Source organism: Guillardia theta (assembly GCF_000315625.1).
Source record: "Guillardia theta CCMP2712 unplaced genomic scaffold GUITHscaffold_76, whole genome shotgun sequence".
NCBI lineage: Eukaryota > Cryptophyceae > Pyrenomonadales > Geminigeraceae > Guillardia > Guillardia theta.
The window spans coordinates 8119-27434 of NW_005434598.1; the positions used below are offsets into that span (position 1 = coordinate 8119).

General features: G+C 47.2%; 5 protein-coding genes across 5 annotated transcripts; 2 read left to right on the plus strand and 3 right to left on the minus strand.

Moving 5' to 3' along the window:
- Positions 1-352: 352 nt before the first annotated feature.
- Positions 353-2480, plus strand: GUITHDRAFT_160013 (hypothetical protein; the record flags this gene model as incomplete). The annotated part of the gene is made up of 13 exons (XM_005826221.1): positions 353-977; positions 1018-1127; positions 1185-1238; positions 1280-1354; positions 1424-1474; positions 1517-1621; positions 1673-1711; positions 1775-1870; positions 1920-1970; positions 2021-2061; positions 2120-2199; positions 2246-2319; positions 2374-2480. 13 exons carry the CDS (start codon positions 353-355, stop codon positions 2401-2403), a joined length of 1431 nt encoding a protein of 476 aa, XP_005826278.1. The 3' UTR covers positions 2404-2480.
- Positions 2481-8394: 5914 nt separating this feature from the next.
- GUITHDRAFT_154444 (hypothetical protein) lies at positions 8395-9794 on the minus strand (the record flags this gene model as incomplete). The annotated part of the gene is given in 12 exon segments (XM_005826222.1): positions 8395-8452; positions 8469-8472; positions 8501-8546; positions 8594-8649; positions 8693-8752; positions 8808-8879; positions 8922-8995; positions 9051-9123; positions 9186-9296; positions 9350-9397; positions 9520-9567; positions 9739-9794. Coding segments are annotated over 12 exon segments (686 nt in total), but the record flags the coding sequence as incomplete, so codon positions are not given.
- Positions 9795-10697: 903 nt separating this feature from the next.
- On the minus strand, positions 10698-12142 carry GUITHDRAFT_40380 (hypothetical protein; the record flags this gene model as incomplete). Its single annotated transcript, XM_005826223.1, has 2 exons — positions 10698-10841; positions 10886-12142. Coding segments are annotated over 2 exons (1401 nt in total), but the record flags the coding sequence as incomplete, so codon positions are not given.
- A 3434-nt stretch (positions 12143-15576) lies between these two features.
- GUITHDRAFT_114505 (hypothetical protein) lies at positions 15577-16157 on the plus strand (the record flags this gene model as incomplete). The annotated part of the gene is made up of 4 exons (XM_005826224.1): positions 15577-15608; positions 15793-15858; positions 15906-16031; positions 16085-16157. The coding sequence occupies 4 exons, from the start codon at positions 15577-15579 to the stop codon at positions 16155-16157; spliced, it is 297 nt and encodes a 98-aa protein (XP_005826281.1).
- A 1772-nt stretch (positions 16158-17929) lies between these two features.
- Positions 17930-18741, minus strand: GUITHDRAFT_154445 (hypothetical protein). The gene is made up of 4 exons (XM_005826225.1): positions 18714-18741; positions 18584-18671; positions 18259-18531; positions 17930-18211 (listed from the first exon to the last, which is right to left on the minus strand). Exons 1-4 carry the CDS (start codon positions 18732-18734, stop codon positions 18156-18158), a joined length of 438 nt encoding a protein of 145 aa, XP_005826282.1. The 5' UTR covers positions 18735-18741; the 3' UTR covers positions 17930-18155.
- Positions 18742-19316: the final 575 nt, after the last annotated feature.

The following is a 19316-nucleotide window of genomic DNA, read 5'->3' on the forward strand; positions in this document are numbered from 1 at the left end:
GAGATGGAGATGGAGATGGAGATGGAGATGGAGATGGAGATGGAGATGGAGATGGAGATGGTGATGGTGATGGAGATGGAGATGGAGATGGAGATGCACGTTGCTAAACATATGTTTCAGAGTGAATGTTGCGGTTTTTTCGCGTGGAGTTCGCTGGAACAAACCCTTCGTGAGAACCGAGAGCACAAAGGCGACCTCCAATGTGGACAAACATGAACGGAGAAAACTGCCAGATGGAATTCCAAGTTTCGGAGAATTTATTCTGCAGCAAAGACAAAGAGTTGGAAACGAAGTTAACGAACAAATACATCAGAGTGGCAAGTCCTACTTCATAGAGACATATGGATGCCAAATGAATTCATCTGACTCTGAGATTGTAGCTTCCATCATGCAAAGCTCAGGCTATCATAGGGTAGAGCAGCCTGAGAACGCCAACGTGCTCATGTTCAATACTTGCGCAGTGCGAGAGAATGCAGAACAAAAAGTCTGGGAGAGATTGAAAAAGATCAAGAGCATGCTGGACCATCACCCAGACCGACGTTGGCGGCAACGAGCTTCAGTTGGTGTCCTTGGTTGTATGGCTGAGCGGTTAAAGAAGAAGTTGTTAGAGACTGATCGCTTGGTCGACTTTGTTGCTGGCCCAGATGCTTACAGGGACATTCCAAATCTGCTGAACACTGTGGAAAGTGGGCAAAAAGCCATGAATGTTCAGCTTTCGTTGGATGAAACATATGCTGATGTCGCTCCGGTGCGGTATGATGGCAATGGAATTTCTGCATACATATCAATCATGCGTGGTTGCAATAATATGTGCAGCTACTGTGTTGTACCTTTCACAAGAGGTCGAGAAAGAAGCCGCACTCTCGAATCGATTGTGAATGAAGTGAAGGATTTAAGTGCCAAGGGTTACCGAGAAATCACCTTGCTGGGACAGAATGTGAATTCTTATTGGGACCAGACCTTTTCCGAAGGATCAGGTATGTAAGAACAATACTGTGTAAACTTCAGCTTCGACAGTTTTGTGTCCTAAGAGAATTCGGGCAGGTTACGTGTCGTATCCTGGTTTCAATAACATCTACAAAAGTCGTCACGGGAGTGGGGCACGCTTTATTGATCTGCTAGATCAGGTCCATCTTTTCCCACCACCTTTTCGTTCTAGATCGTTGAAAGATCTTGAATTCAAGGTTTCAGCTGTTGATAGCAGAATCAGGATTCGTTTCACATCACCGCACCCAAAGGTTTCATTCATATGCTAAAAATATCATTCAAACAACCGCAGGACTTTCCTCCTCAGCTGTTGCAGTTAATCGCCGAGCGACCAAATTTGTGTAAATCATTACATATGCCAGCGCAGGTGTGTAAAGGATATGCACTGCGGGGAGCTTGTACAATGAGTCGCTAATGATTTATTGCGTCTTGTCAGAGTGGAAGTACCAGTGTACTTGCTCGAATGCGACGTGGATACACCCGAGAAGTAACAGACAAGTTTAACTACATTTGCCTTATGATTCGCCAGGCGTACATGCAGTTGATAGAAGAAGCACAGAAAACCATCCCTGGTCTCAGTATTTCTACCGATATCATCACCGGTTTCTGCGGAGAGACAGAAGAAGAGCATCAGGTATCCTTTGGGGGTGAGATCGCTAGTGTTTTCATTGAATTTTCATCTCAGGAAACACTCTCTTTGTTAGAGGAAGTGAAATTTTATCAGGTATTCTTCCTTCTGACCGTCTTCTGTATTACCAATGTTTTCTGGTTAAGCTGCTTCCCCTAGGCTTTTATGTATGCATACTCAGAAAGATCGCACACCCATGCAAAGCACAACATGCCTGACGATGTTCCCCAAGAAATCAAATCTCGTCGTTTGCAGGTCCGATACATCCTCAAGCCATGCTTTACTTTAACCTGCGTTATTCTAGGAGATCATAGATACCTTCAGAAAGAATGCAGCTGAGAGTTGTTTGAATGAGGTACACACTTCCAGTCTCTGGATTGATTTTGATTTTTCCACGACGATTAGCTGGGAAAAGAGCACGTTGTCTTGATAGATGGACCCAGCAAGTGAGTTTGATTGCGAGTCTCAGCGTCGGGTGGGCTGAAGAAAGTTTTGCTCACAAAGGCGATCCTCGCCCGAGATGCCACAGCTGGTTGGCAGGACATGTACGAATAAGTTATGCGTATGGGATGTCAAGAGTGATGGTGATGCGTTGCTGTTCAAGCTTGAGTTTACAAATTTCGTTGGCAGAGTTGAATCTTTCTCTTGCTCCAGGAGATTATGTCAAGGTGAAAGTATTAGACGCCAATGCTGCAACCTTGAAGGTATGCATTGATAAGTTTTCTTCTCCTCTTTTTTCATGACACGTTCGTTCCCAGGTCCAGCCTTTGACAAAGCTGAATGCATAGATTTTAGTAGCGGCTCCGCACGGTAAGGTCATTAGTTCTTCAAACATTAAGTCGAAAGGAATGATAACAACAAATGGAAAAGAAGATGTGAAACTTGAAAAACTTGTGTAAAATTCACAATAGGGGACAAGAACGAAGTTTTGACGGGTGACGATCCGATGACAGTGCCAGCCTGGCAGGACGGGCCCGGCCCAGCCTGGCAACGGGGCCCGGGCCGCGGCCAACGTCGTAGCGGCGGTGGGTGGCCCCCGAGCACGACAGACCCCGGCCAGTCCGACTGTTACTCAGCAGCAGTACCTGGCCGCTAGGCTTATCGCCCGAACTTCGGAACTTGAACCGTGAGGTACTGTACGGTAGATACACTAGCCCTAGTACGGTAGGCGTGCCGTTGAGCCCGGGATTGCACGGGTACGAGTTGCAATTCCTGGTGCGGGCCCACTACCTTCCTCACACAAGAATGCGACCTGCATGGCAGCACATGCCGCAGGATACGCCACCGAACTTGCTGCTAAGTTTGAACTGCGTGATAAAGTGCGAATGAAGAATGAGCGTGATTCTGTGAAGGAAACTACCCTTGATAATGCTGGTGCAGCATATCCATATCTTCTTCTTTGTGATTATCACCGGACTTAATTCTGGTACCACTGGCAAGGAATTATTCTTGGAGGTTTCTGTCCAGACAGAATGCAAACAAATGAAACAAGGTAATCCTATTCACACGCCAATGATTTCCTCATGTCTTTTCATATCAAGTAGCCATGCTCTTTCGCAAAATTCAAAGACCAAATCTCAGAGGTGGTTACAGTCTGGTCAACCCATCTTATATGCAGGAAGCCCATTCCCCATCGAGCAACTCCAGACAAGGACAGTCATCGCGACGGAGGCGAGACATGATCCCTGACCACACTCTATACATCTCCAACATTGAAGAAATGGTTTGATAGCACTGAGATGAGTAGAAGAACCTGAGTGAAATTTTGCAGGTAACTGAAGAGACTTTATACGAGATTTTCATAGACTTCGACAACTTCATGATGCTGAACATGCCTCGGGACTACGATACTAACGAACATCTCGGGTATTGCGCATCATCGAATGACGATGAAAAGCCATGACACAACTTTGTAGATACGTATTTGTTGAGTTTGTGGACGAAGAATCTGCTGCGCAAGCCTACAGGTTGATGAATTTCCAGCGGATCGAAGGAAGACCGATGAGGATCGTCCACACGGTTTACCTGCACAGGATGATTTCCCGTGCACTTTTTTGATACGACCTCAAAGGTGAGGTCTGAGAACGCAAGATACGCTAAGCGGGCAAAGCTATTTGTCCGAAATGTTGCTCCAGAGGTTTTCGATGTAAGACCATGAGCCATGCTCCACTGAGTCAGCATCAAACTGCCAGGTCACAGAGTGGGATCTGTGGTGGGCCTTTCGATCTTTTGGATTTGTCATGGATGTGAAGATTCCGCGCGATCAATTGACGCAGCAGTCGAAGGTAAGTTTGCCTAATTATACAAGTTGCTTGTCGTCATCCTCAATGTCTTTGAGATTCGCACCAGGGTGTAGCTTTCGTTCAATTTTCGGATTGGCCATCATGTGAAAAGGCTCTGCATCTCATGGACGGACAGGTCCCTTGCTATAGCAGTCGATGTTTTTACATTCTTTCCAGGTTCTTGCGGGAAGGGATCTTCAGATTCGATACTCTGCTGATGCGGTCTTACCTGATCATTTGATTGGGACTCCCTGGCAGGTCTTGATGAATTCCAATAGTATGAGAGTGATGTGACGAAATCTTAAAACTTAGGTCAAAGCCAAGTATTCGCAAATGCTTGAACAATTCCGAAAGAAGGCAATCTTCGGCCGCGACCGTCATTCACTCACTTATCTTCGCAGGCCTTACCAGATTGGGTGATTGAGGGCAGAAACGATTTGCCTGAGGAAGACAGACGACTGGAGGAGGAGAGCGAACGGCGAATGACATCGGTAACAACGGCATAAACGATGTAAACAAGAGGTGTAAAGTTCTGAAAGGCGAGACGTGGTCGACTATCAGCCATGCACTATGAAGAGGTGAAGTCTTCTTTGAATCGTGGAGTCATTGATGGAACTTTTTCAGAAACAAAAGAGATTGATGAAGATCGCATTCGGGGGAGGCATGGGCAAGAGAAAGATTCGAGAAATCAAGGATAGGAAAAGAAAGCAAGCTGAGCAGGGAATCACTCAAATAAGTGGTTTGAGAGGAGGAGGCTTCGCCGACTGGAAAGAGGTCATCAAAGACCAAGACATCCTTAACATTTTCAACATGTATGTTGCCATCGTGGCTTCTATCGATGTACACTTACAATGATTTCATGAAGTTCGAACTATTCCGACGCACTCGATGGAATCGTCAAACACAGCGACACGTTTGATACGAGTCCCAGAGAAAAGATCAACGAAAAGCTTTTGCAGGACCTCGAAAGCACGATTTCACAGCTCTCAAACTATCAGGTTGGTGCAGACGGGGATTTGAAGACAAGAGATGATATCGACATGGTATCTGAAAAAGTATCGCTTTCGCCTCCACTTAAGTCACAGAAGTACGAAATTTCTTCTGAAGAAAGCACAGACGTCAGCGGTGTCAGTGATTCAGTCTTGGGAGAGCTGATGGCTCAAAAGGATCAAGGGAATATTTTGAACTCCATTACCCGAGCAAACGAAGAAACTTTGGGGTTACAGTTGAATCCTTCAGACTCGTTGGATGAGGATATAGAGGTTCACAAACGATGTACCTGTTTCAATCAAGCTCATTCGTTTCTCGAACTGTAGGAGCTTGAGATTGAAGAACAACGAATGCGTCAGTCATTCGGACTGAAGCCTGAAGACAACATTACCCGACTCTATTTTGACAGGTCACTCTTGACGCTGTCTCCAGCATCTGACTTGAACACTGCAGCTTGGAAGGATTTCAGAGAGATCTTCAAAGAATAAGTGATATAGCTTGTACACCATTTTCGAAAATTTGATCTCCACTTTTTTTCACTTTGAAGTGTACAAGAAGCAACAAATCGAGGAGCTCACTCAAAATCTCCGCCCACCAGAAATGAAATTTGAGAGAAACATCGGACTAGATGAATCTTACCAATTGCTTCGATCAGGAAAGATTTCGAATGTTTGGTCAGTTTTCAGTCTTGACGAAAATTCGTCTTCATTGAATTGACAGTTTGTCGTGTTCAGGCAGAAACTGGAGCTCTTGGAGCATGTTTTGCTTCAGCAGGCATGCCCGACGACCTTAGCAACGATTGGCTTCTGAAATTAAATCTGCAGGCACGGGAAAAGGAGATTCTAGCTAGGAATGTAAGCATCCTTGTACAACAAGTACGCGAGGTCTGCACACCATATCTGCTGCTGTCCCAGGACAACTTACTTCATGATAGCATAAGAAGCAACAATTGGAGCTCAAGGAAACCATGGATGAGTTTCTTCATCACATAAAGGAGCAAGGTCACGTCGATACTAGCCGTGATAAGAGTAATCGTGATCTCTAATAGGTCTGCACACTCAGAGTGCTCAGACGCTGGAGAGGTTTTACTTAGAGATCAGCCCTTACCTCAATCTCTCAGTTGAAGAGAAATCAAGAGGAGCTCTTTTCTGGCAGGCGTTGAGGGAAAGCAACCAAAATTCATTCTATCCCAACGAGAGATTACGTGGAGGAAGATGTTGGGTGAGAAATTGAGTCTTTCCTGTTCTTCTTGCTTAATTGCTCATCCACGATACCGCAAGGATGATGTGCCAGTGGAAGCTTCTCCGGGCAGGACGAATTTCTGCCTGAGGATGGATGGTGGAGCAGATGAAGGACTTCAGGATATGGGTCAGTATGTCTTGAGACACAACATGCGGATGATGCATGACCGCAGGTGGAAGTGCGAAGAGGGTCACGCGCTCCTCAGTCGTTTCCGATCACATTCATGAAGTCAAGCCTGCCAAGAAATCGAAAATTGAAAGCAGCAGTGATTCCTCGAGAGATGCAGATGAAGCTCCCCGGTATGCCAACATCAGCCTACAGATGGAAAGGTTCGTGAAATTTCGTGTACGATGTGACAAGTGAGACTTGTGATAGTTTTCTCAAGCGTGTCAGCATGAACAATACAACATCTCAAGGTATGTCTCCGCTCCTTCCGCCCTCGTTCTGATATCATTTTTATTGATAACTGACACGTATTGAAAAGGAAGCAATGATGGCGAGTCGAAGGATGACTTTCTTAGAGCCATAATTGGAGAATGGGGCAGGCAATTCTATCCTGAGCTCGTCGACGAAGTTTGTGAGTAAGTGTGCTTGAAATTGTCCGTCCTGATCGTTTCGGCGTGCAGTGGAAGATTACAAGGAGTTTGAGACAGATTTTGATTGCCCTACCCTCCAAAGTTCAAGATCAGGAATTTACCCCAACGGCAGCGGTTTGCTTCCAGTGTAACGTGAAGGGACTGACAAGCTGACAAGTTTGGGATGCTTGCGAGAAAGGCGATCTTGACTTCATCGTCACTGCATTACGGGAAGGGAAAGGTAAGTCCTTGCTGATGACCTGACCCTGATGCTCATTTCAATGATCAGTGCGAATCGATGAAAAATGCCCACATGACATTGCGGGATTGACTTTGTTTCATCTCGCAGCTTGGTTTGTTCATTCTCGGGAGCCTCGAGTTTGAGCCCACTTAGTCGTTGCCAGGTGGGGCAACTGCAGGCTGATGGAGGCGCTGTTGAAACATGGTGTGAGCCCGGGCCCGTGAGACCTGTTGGAAGGGTAACACCGTTGCAGGAGCAGACTTCAACATCCGGGACGACGCTTGCTTAACGCCTCTGCATTACGCTGCCATGACTGGGCAACGAGAAGCTGTCAAACTCTTGTGATGCTCTATCTCGTCAACCCCTGCTGACATGATTGCTTAGATGCGGCGAGGGAGCAGATCTCGACCCATTGACAGAGGCGAGATGTTCACCACTTCACTATGCGGCAAGGTGAGAGGATCAGGGGGCATGCTGACTAATGGGGTTGACGTTGCTGCAGTGAGGGGCAGACAGAAGTTGCCGCTCTCCTCGTTGAGCGTGGAGCCGATCTGTTCAGGACCACCAAGTGAGGAGTCTGACTCTCTGACGAGGGTGATGAGGGTGATGAGGGTAATGACTTCATGTCTGGCCTGCGCAGGAACGGCTTGACACCCCTGACCCATGCGACGGCCAACTTTCAGGTTCAGTCGATTGGACTGCCTGACATGTTATGACGTTACCCTTGGTGCAGGAGGAAACAGCTGAGCTGCTGCGAAGGTTGATGACCAGTTCAGTTCCTTCGCAGGATGTGGTTCAGGTAGAGTGGCTTGCGTCCTTGAAATTCCTGACTCGATTATTGAAGAGCTTCGCAAGCTCAGCCATCTTATAGGGAGAGAGAACGAGTGTAGAAGGACCAAGATAATAATTCATTAAGTTTCTATAAGTACATGTCGAGCCTGATCTCACCTATCGCTTTCTCTTTCACCTTCGTCTTGGCTTCACCACCCTTGTCTGAAACTCACGACGCGAATTCCAAGGCAGCTGCAAGTGCGCGGATCCAAGGTTCCGATGCAGTCGAGTAATCAAAGCCGACGTAGATGAGCTTCAAGTAATGTCAAGACAGTTGGAATGAAGGTGAACCAACTCACCTGCCCCTCCGCCATCTTGAGGCTGAAGATCACACTCACACCGCCACCAGGAGAACCCTACTCAGCATCAGAGCGAAACGAGGCAGATCCGATGAGTCGATTACTTCGCCTGTCTCATAGTAGCTCGTGGCGTCCTGGGGAAGCGATTGCTGCATCGAAAGGTTTCACAAACCAGCAGTAGACAATGAAGCCCACCGTACGAACTCCGTGGACATGACCTTTCATGGTCGGTAGAGTCACTGGAAGGCTTTGGAAGGGCGTCCCGTCACACACCTGGCTCGCATCTTTACAGCTGTCAGCTGATATCGACTCGTCACTTCACCTCTTGCTTCTCGTAGGGTCCTCGAGTCCATGCAGGCTGGAACAGCAAGGTTCCTGAGCTTATCTTAAATATCATGTTGGGACGAAGATTTGCCCTACCTTCACTTGAGGTGTAAAGATTCTGATTGATGAACTCGACCGAAGCAGGCCCTGTCAGAACTTGTCAAAGTAGACGTCGCCCTATGAACTGCTAGAAACCGCCACAGACGATAAGGGTGTTATGACCCAATGCAACATAATGCTTGAGCATACCCTGTGCACGCTTCAGAATCCAAGAAAAGAGAATCTGCGGGTGCCTTGGCATAGTCGCTCAGAATGGGCAAGTTGCCTTGCGAGAGGGGAGGGATAACGAGTGCCTGTGACGAGAGTCAAGAACTTTGTCTGCAGGAGTATCGAACGAAAGAAATGAACCGAGTTCTTGTTGCTTTGAAAGAAACGCATCTGCTGTGATTCAAAGTTGGCAAGGAACCTGTTGCCTTCCCACTGAAAGACTTCAGATTCCAGTTTGATACTCAGCAGCTGTACCTTGCCAAAGTTTTTTGGGATACCGACAACTTTCCTAACGATGTTTCCTCCGTGTGTAATGTCAACACCATTCCCTGGAAAAGTTATAGCCTCATCAAAGACACACATCTTGGTTATTGCAGCTCTCACCTGAGTACAGAGTGATTCTCTGCAGAAAAGGGGGGCCTTCTATACTGGTCCATTTCCCATGGTTGATGTGATTCTGTGAGAAATAACAATCAAAGGTTCCTGTGAACCCATGGCATGGCCGAGAGAAAAACTCACCTGAGCGTTCACATCGTTGACACTCTTGGTCCATGCGGGATAGTCTTGATACTCGACGTCGTTGCGGAACATGGCATTGGACTCCACTTGCGACGTGTGTTGCGATGGATCCTGTCGGTTTTGAAATCACACGAAACCATCAACGCCGAGCCAAGTTATTTTACCACATCACTGGAGTGTCGAATGGCAACAATGCCAAGCAGCGACAACACCTGAAACAAAAATTCAACAGCGGAGCTACAAATCCTTCAGTCCCTCCTTGCTGCTTTTCCACATTCGATTGCACTTTCATGTTTCGGGCAGACTCTCATATAATTGTTCAGAGTTCTCATACCATGGAAGAGGCTGCTATGACGCGACGCCTCTTGACTTCCCGGTTCTCCTGCGAATGTAGGTATTAAGTCGCCTTTTTGAAACTCAAGAGATAAAACTAAGCCCTCGTTCTACCCTTCTGCTCGTCAGCTACGTTATTTGATTTCTCTCTCGTGATCAGTTTGCATGAAAGCCTCTGTCTCATCATCTTTCGTTCATCCTCGCCTCGCCATCTGCTTACCGTCCTTTGCTTGGCTGCCACAAGCTCGCCCGACATCTCCCTCTAAATCGGGTCTCGATCGACTCTTCGTCGCTACTACCCCCCGTTTCATTATACGCAAATGACCCTACCGGTCCTTTTGGTCTCACCGCTCTCGTCTCCGTGCCCGCCTCTGCGCGGCCCGACTCCGCCGGCCGAGGCCCGGACACTGTACTGAGCCCGAGGCTCGATCGCAGCCCATCCGATGATGGCATGGCAGGCTCCGAGCGTCTCACTGAGTCTTCAGGGACAGTGATCGGACAGTCATCATCATCGGCGGCGCTTGACTCGGCGGCCACAGTTACTACGGTAATACGGCGGCCCGGCGCCGGCACTCAGTGATATCGGGCCCGATGACGGTGGCAGCATTGTGGCACGCGGTTCCCGGCGATCACCGATGATGATCCAACTTGACACCAACTTGTCATCAACGGCCGCTGGGTGTTGTGACTTGAACTTGACGGCAATCGATTATCACTAACCGTTGAACTTGTTAACCCAGAAGGCCTCATCAGAAACATCCTAAACTAAGCAGCTCACTGGAGCCGTGAAACCGGTTTCGACAGACTGCCTCAACTACCCTCGTGCTCATCGCTGCCAGAGATGAAATCTTCATCGTCATGGCTTCGAATGTATTCGTCTACGTACGCTGCATTAACAAGATAGAGGCACAACAAAGAATTAGATAGGAAAGGAAAGAGAAGAGCATTCCACCTGGGGGTTCGTCGTAATTAGGGCAATCAGATCCCCCGTCTTTCTCCAAGCTTGTGGAGCATTCGCTAGACGGCTTACGGACCTGCTTGAGTTTCTTACTGTTCGTTCCAATCTATCGCAAGTCATCAATACCGACAACTCCTGAGCCGACATTTCCGCAAAATTTTTCCTGTAGAATTATCACAAGACTTCAATTCTATACATATCTTATACTGGAAATTGGGACGATTGCCTTGCAGATAATCTATCACCCGTTGCTTGTAGACATCAGCAAAATTGTTTTGAACCGCTCGCTTGACATTAGCAAACCCATCTGCTAGAATTCCGGTCATGGTTCGCTTGCCGGATCGAGTAAAATCTCCTTTCAGTGCCTGTGTGGTTGTGAGTCGAAATGGGAGAAGAGGAACAAAGTCACCCCCGTTCCAGCATATTGATGTGAGATTGCATCGCCCATATCAGCCCAGATCTCTCTAAAGGATGACTCCAGCTTGGGAAAGGGGAGATCATATCCATGCTGAGAAGCATAACGACAAGCATCGATGTCTCGCTCCCCCAGCAAACCATGTCGTTGCAATTGTTCTAACAGAACCTTCTTTCCAATGGCAGCTTGTAGGACGTTTGTTCTGTCCAGGCAATCAATGCAATTTACGCGAAAAAAAGAGTTCTGCTGCATTCTGACTTGAGCTGTCTGACTTTCTTCATGTTGAACAAGGTGCACGTTGTTATGACACAAGGAATCGATCTTCTTCAGAAGTTTTGTGATCTGTTCACGCGATTCTCCTGTGGCTGATTTGCCACAATGCTTATGGAAGTCAAATGGCTCGTAAATGACAACCTTCAAATTTTCTTCCATCTCCTTCATCATGTATTTACCGTAGGCTTTGCAGATCTCTCCTTCAACGCCGTGATGATCTATCAAATTCAGAACTCCAATGTCACCATAATTTGCATTCAAGAAAGCAAAGTGCTTCTTCATAGCAACGTCATGAGGTCCTTGGATCAGCGTTGGAGTTGGTTTGAGTGTAACAAGTGCCTCTCTTTCCTGCCAATACAAAGGAATCGAACCTCGGATCAGCTCGTAGCTACTTGTGAAGCCTTGGGATACCAGAATCTGCTCACTCACAACAAAGTTCGAGACATAACCATTCTCGTCAACACCTCGACTGAAAAAACGTACTCCTGATCTGAACCGACATCTTCTTGATATTAAGGCGAGGGTGCAAGATTGACTTTTGACTTTTGTTGTGACAATTTTACAAAATCCGCATACAACCGGCACAAGAATGGAGCCTGACTTGAACCTTTTGGGTGGGTCTCCTTTGTTCAAATTACTGAGAATTTTGAAATTCCATACAAAGCCGTCAGATATGTTCTGCGAGCAATTAAAGGAAAGCCTTTGTTGAGATTTTGCGACGTCGAAATCTGGTGAAAAGAATAATTGGTAGCTACTGAACAGCTCTCGGAGCGTCGAGTATTCTCTGTCATCGACATTACGCATTTCGTCTTCGTCTTCTGGGATCGGAGGACCGGAAGACACAGGTAGTATTTCGATGCCTGTCACAGTAAAAATCTGACCCTGAGGAAGCTGTCCAGTACACGTATAGTTTGAAATGATGATGAGATAAGTCGCGTGAGACAAATCGACCATCCCAAGAACACCGAAAATTCTCTTTGTGACGACATCTTGGAGTTGCTGCACTTTCCCAACCTCAGGTGCAGGCAACCACTCAGCAACTTTGGTCTGTTTCCATACAACAAGAACATTCGACGAGATATCTTCAGTTTCACTCTGAACGCAAGTCACGGATGCATCAAATTGTTGACGTGAAAAGATGAAACAATCTTTGGTATCATAGAAATAAATGACGGGAAGGCCTTGAGTTTTCGTTTCTTCAACAATCGATGAAGCTACAATCTCATTCGGCATGCTCAGAGAAGCAGGAACGGGTGCGGTTTTGGTCAATGTTAAAGTTGCTGACACGGGGCGGTGGTCAGAACCCAAAAGTTCGTGTCGACGATAAGTGCTTGAAGAAAGCTGAACTTGATCGTTGGTCCTATACAGAATCCTGTCACACCATGCAGGTGTGCGCTTTAGTCTCCCATCTTCTTTCGTGGCAAAGCGATTGTCCCAAGTTTCCAATTTGTATGTTGGAACAAAATTCAATGGGGGTTCACAGAAACCTTCGCAATAAATCAGGATTTGACATCGCTGCATAAAGAGTGAATATTGTTCACCATTGAATACTTCATCGCTTTCCATCCACATACAAAGTTGGTCAAACGAGGACAACAGCGAAAAATTCATGTTTTGTATTAGGGAGAGGACCTGGAAGGAAAGATCAGAAACGCCCATGCAGGCTCTTTCATTACCGCATTGTCCGGTAGGTTGATTCGATAATTGAGATCTCCAATCCATATCACAACGTCCTAAAAATCCACGCAAATTACATTTCACATCAAGAGGAATACAAAATCAACATGGTCGTTGATTCGAAGGGCGGTTGGCGATTCTTCAGCAGCGCCTTCCTTTTCAGTCTTGGTTTGTAAGGCAAATATCATTCATGAACTCAGAACTAATAAGAGTCACCCCCCAAAATTTGGAGATCTTGTCAAACATTTTGCTTCCAGATCGATCGAGCATTCCACTGGCAGACCTGAAAATTCTAGGTGCAACTCCGAGGTTTGATTCGCTTTGTACCTTGCAGTCTCTGTCAGAATTTCCTCAATGGGTGAGAGAAGGCATACTCTTTTGAAAGGGCTGATTGGATGCTGCAAATTCGAGGTAGTAGAATCTCCCTCTCTGACATGTTTAGATTCATACGTGTGTTCAGCACATGCAACTTCGTCGGAAAACAATATGTTTGCGATTTCTTGTGGGTTGGACACCAAGTCGGAGTCAAAAAGGTCCTGATTCTTGATCGGCAAAATTTCTTCTTCAAAATTCAGTCGATTAATCTAAAAAGTTGACGTGACTTGGAACCATGGCATTGAATAAATATCCTCACAAGCTCACGATAATCTTGATTCCTCCGTTTCACCTCGGACACTTGAGCAGCCAAATGACTGCAGACACAGCAAATTCGGATGTCCTCAAGTTTGAATCTCACTCCCACCTGCAACTTGAAGTAAGATGCTTAACTTGTGGGTGCATGGGATATCGTACTCCTCCTTTGTTTCCTCCTTGGTTCAAGAAACCAGTCCCTAGCTCAGCCACTCTGATCTCTGATATCTGTAATACGACATTAGATTTCGCAAAGTAGAAGAGTTGTGAAATCACGCTTGATGCCAACTCGGACCGCACAAGTACTGTGATATATCTGACATAGACAGTTGTCTTTCACTCGAGAGATAATCCTACACTTGACGACACTCACATGCCAACCATCTGGCGAACCGCCACGCATCGGAAGCGTTTAGGACAACCAAGCTGAATGTTCGTAGGATCAGCAACTACAAGACCACGTGTAGGAAAAGAAGTTCTGCTCACAGCGCATTGAATCACTTTTGACCATTGTCGGCCTTTCTCCTCGTCTGTGAGGAGAGCGCTGGCACCACTTAGATCCTGCACTTCTTGCAATCTACATAGATATGAGATCAAAGGAGAGCAAAAAAACGAGAGCGCATATCACCCGAGTACGTATACGTCAATGTCCTCTCCTTCCGTAAGTGGCCACAACCACTCTTCTACCTGCATTCAGGTTGTCACCAGTCCCACCCGGTCTTGATTGAAGGCAACCGGAACAGCAGGAGACTTTCCGTTTACGTTCCAAGTGCCGCAGAAGAAGCGGAACTTGTTCTTCTGCGGCAACGAGGAAGCTAATCTGTGCCGTGCTGACGCCTCTAATGCGGACTCCCTCGCATCACCCCCCCGCAACAAGAGAGTCCCTACCACATCTTTCCTGGCATGGTGGGGGTGACCTAGAGGGCTTGCAATAGGAGTGAACGCAAGAAAGAAGAGAGCAGGTAGTGATGTTATGCGATGAGCCGATATCGAGCAAGACATCTCCAGTCCTCACGCAACCATCGCTTCCCTGCTCTGTCTCAAGCTCTCAACCGCATAGCGCGAGCATCCAAGCCTAGTACGGCAGTCCTGCCTTGAACCTGCTTGAACACTGTCTAGCAATTCAGTGAGGTGGGCTTTTTTCCGGGCCGCCCGGCCGCGCCGCCGCCGCCGGCCCGGGCCCTCGGACCGTACCTGGCCGGGTCCGATGGTCGGTACCGGGCCGGGGTCAGGTGACTGAGTTGCTGCTGAGGACAAGTGACGGTTCATATGCGGCGAGCTTACCGGGCCGGTACTGTGAAGTGGCGACGGCCGGGCACTTGAGTGAGCTGAGCCTCAGGCGTCGGCGGAGAGTCGGCGGGGCCGCAACTTCATGGTTCACTGAGTCATTCAATGTGATTCGGACGTCCGGGCCAGACTCTGAATGACTGGCTGATTAAAATTCCAAGGCTTTACTCAAAATTAAGTTAAAACTTGAATCATCTCCTGTACGGCCCACTGGGCCAGTGCCCCGCGATTCCGCATCGTATTAAAATTCCAGTACCAGCCTGCCAATAGTGATATAAATTTGTACCATATTACATTATGTATTATAAGTATTGTAAAACATTGCAGGTACGTCATGTAGCTACCGCTACTTGTATACAAGAATGTTTTTACTCGATTCCCATCGAGCGAAGAGTCATTTGCCTTTTATGGCCACTGCGGGAGAGGAGAAGCCGCTGATGGCAGGTGAGCGAAGTTACAAGGTCAATCGCTTTGCTCTGTTAGAACAAGATGTTGTGAACAGCTATTTGCATGATATTGCTCGTTGTATTGTCTGAGAGGATATGACATGTCATGGGACGAAAAGGTGCACTTCTTCCCAACAGAAGCGAGTCAAGAACGCGATGGATATCAGCAAGTCTTTTGTTGATGTTGGCTAGCAGCGTATTCTTGATCTCATTGAAGGTACTTTCAAATCGTTTGTCCCGGCTCCGGCATAATTTTTAACCACTCCGAAGGTTTCTCAACCGAGTACATTACACAGCAATTCGGACAAGCTCTCACTATACCAGGTTGGGGATCAAGAATATTTGTCGATGGACTCCGGAACGCCGGAAGACATGGTATTCAACATGGGCTACGCTGATTGCAAGTACTGAAATACATTTCAAGGCTATGAGTGTATCCAAAATGTTATCAAAAGAGATGATAACACTCAAGAAAATTGAAAAAGAGGCCAAAAAACACAGGCGTGTTCGCATCGATATACAGGTTTGCTATCTTTGATCCGAGCCTGCCATTCATATGCGTGTGTGCGTGTGATGGTGAGCTCGCAGGCTGGACAGATTGGGGTTCGAGGATCCCCCGGTCCCATGGGATACCCTGGGCCAAAAGGCTTTCCGGTGACGTGTGCCAGCAGAAAGGACGGTCCTGACCTTCGAATCTCAAGGGACCACGAGGGCCACGAGGATATACAGGGGAAAGAGGAGACCGAGGCAAGCCGGGTATTGAGGGGATCAAGGGTCCAAAAGGAGTGGATGGAGACAAGGGACCGCATGGACCAACTGGCGAGCAGGTAAATGATCATGGGAAAGGATCACGATGATCTCACACTCATGCACTTGCAAGGGAGAACGAGGACCTCCTGGCCTCCCTGGCCGGATGGGAAGAGAAGGCGAACGTGGTCCAGAAGGAGATCTAGGAAAGAGTGGTGATCCAGGTGTACCGGGCAAGCCAGGTGCTCCTGGGGAGGAAGGTTGACAAGTTACACCACCCTGCTTGCTTTCGACTCAAGATAGGTTTTAACAGGCTCAAGAACAAGTGATGGTGGCGATAGAGGCCCGGCTGGTCCACCTGGTCCACCTGGACCTCCAGGGAGCGACGGGACCGAGGTCTGACGACTTGCTCACATCGCTGAGCACCTGTAACTGAAGCACCGTACAGGGATTGAGAGGCCCCAAAGGTCCTCAAGGCCAACAAGGGCAGACTGGTAAGAACGGCCCCCCCGGGCCCCCCGGCCCCCCTGGACGAAATGGCAAAAGTTTGTGCGGAATTGAATCGACCCTTGGAAAAGACTTGTGCTGTGGATCGACAACTGCATTTCAAAGGGGTATGCAATCGTTCCTGCGATAGAATATTATTTTGACTCGAACATCTTCCTCAGGTGCTTCAAACAGAGAGCACTACGTCGATGTCGATGTGAGCAAGTGTGACTTTCAGGGTCAACCACAGTTCTTCACGACTTTGCATGGTGAATTTAAAAAGATGTCTGTCAATATGAGCAACATGAAGTGAATACTCAACAGGAACTGGGTATCATTACGAATCATATTCCCACATGAATATCGTCAATGCAAAGGAGGATTTTGTGAATCCTGCTCGATTCCGAGTCTACATAAACACTATCATACCTATCGACGATTCAACGATCAGGGGGAACAAGTGGGAGCTTCGGTAGGCAATCTTGTCTTCATCTAGATAGCACTGACGGTGCAATGTCTCAACAAGATGGTGCGGCTATGGCTTTCCAAAGGCGCATAAAAAGCCAATCACATACAGCGTGTGTTGCGGGAGTTCGAAAGCAGGCCAGTTCACCAATATCGACTCGCAGAGCATTATCGCAGATGTTGACACAAGCGGGTAAGTGTTCTATATTTGGTTGTCAATCTTTGTCGTCCGATGTAGGGCATTCTGACGACTCCATGATTTAGCTGTGGCTGGAAGGGAGGAAATCCGTCTTATTTTACATCTCTCACTGACACGTCGTGTGGCAATGAATTGAGAGGTTATGGCAAATGTGCTGTCGAGGTTTTGATTGAATAGTCTTTTAATATTTGCTTGTGATATTCAATCACAGGCCGTGGGCGCACAAGCAATCTATTCAAGCACCAACTCAAAATTCAGAGTTTACCTCCATAGTATGCCAGGAGCTCCACTATTCCGAGCTTCAAACGCCAGAGCCAACAATTGGCAGATAAACTGGTGCGGAGTGAAAGAAATGGATGAAGACGAGATGAAAGATGCCGGGGCTGGATTTCCATGTGATTTCATTTATGAAAGGGGTGCGTTTATCTGAACAATCCGAAGGCACTGCCCCAAGGCTTTTGAAAGGAGATGGCGACCAAGGAGTGTACACGAATAACGGTCAAATATGCTGTGATGTGTCCAGGTATTTTGCGTTTTGTTGGATTAGACGGCTGAAGAACATATTTAAGTCCGTCTGGTTGGAAACCAGCAGGGTCTCAATTCATTTCCAAGGAAGTGGACATCGGGGTTTGTGGCTTCAAGAAAGTCCACTACGTCATCACCAATCTGAGGGGTGATCACCCGGTAGATAAGACAGCAGGAGGTGGAGCGTGGTCAGCCGCATCAGAAGACGGCAAGATAAGGTATTTCAAAGATATGTTCAATCGTCATTGATAACTCTCTTCAGCTTGTATATTTGGACAGGAGGAAAATACAAATTTTACAACGCTCGTAAGTATAATTGGAGGGTTCAATACTGTGTATACGGGGCATAAAGCAACGTCGTTACTTCATATGCTCCTGTGCCTTCTCGCATTTGTTTTTCACCAAGACTTAACAAAGCTTCGATTTCATCCACGTCAAGTGTTGCTGTCTTGCAATCAGGGGCTGGCTGAAGACTCCAGATCGCAATCACATTATTTGGAAACGGCAACTTCAAATTTCGGCACAAAGATCATTCTTCGAAGATGGCATCTGGATACGAAGTTCTGAAATCGAAGTTTGCTCCTTCTAATCCGAGAATCATCATACCGCAGCAGAGCAAGGAAGAGGCTGACCTTCTCTTGAACTTTTTTCAGTTCGTAATCGAATCTCGAAAACATCAACAGGTGCTGAAAACGTTTCCGTGTAGCAGTCACTAGGCAACAATCTGTTCCATACCCTCGAAACACAAAAGCTCTCCAGAACACTGTCGAAGAACATCCGTTCGAATCTAGCCCTCGGCTTGTACGCCATGAGAATAGTTGTCTCCGGACTGCAAAGCTGTCGTAGAGTTTTCAGCAAGGGAGGGAAAAGCGCCTCATCTCCACATCCCACCACGTCACTTGCAACTGTAGAAATCACAAAGATTGTAACAGCGTAATGGAAGAAATCAACTTTCACCAATCAAATTCATTCTATCTCGCAAAAGGCTCTTGGACAGTTTCTGCCCCCACAACAATTCCTGAACTGTTATGTCACCCCGAGCCATCTATGACACGTCAGGGCGCACAGAGGCATTTGAGACTCTCACAGAATCTGCAGCATTCTCCATTGCGTTTGCTTGCATGAGAGGCAAAGCGAAACATTTATCTGTCAGAACGACACTCGCCCCCAGCTTTGCGCAAAGGATTCCGACCAAACCGGTACCTTGAAACGACAGAAATAAACTCACCAGCCCCCGCATCGCCCTCCCCTCGCCACCTCCGAATCGAGAAAATGCATCGACAAACCTGATCCAAGTTCAATCACCCGCATTCCTTTCATCCCATGTTCGCCAAAATGATTGAGAATGTATTCAGATAGAATGATGGCAGCATCCCAGACTCTCCCGGCTGGACTAGCATGGTATCAACAAACCTTCGTGGAAGGGACTGCCGGGGAGAGGCACTTACCCACAACTTCCCACGTTCTCAAAGATGGTCAATTGTGAATGCGATCTGTGGTTCTCATGACTAGTGAGACGGATAGTTCTCGCTGTACGCGTACTCGGACCCTTGTCTTCTACCTCTTCTTCCGCTTCTTCCTCAAGCCGTCTCTTCCTTTTCCTCACCATTTTCTGTAAACTCTCGCCGAGGTGAGCTTGCATCCATGCAAGAATGTGTTAGCATAGGGGGTATGTTTGACATACCTTGTG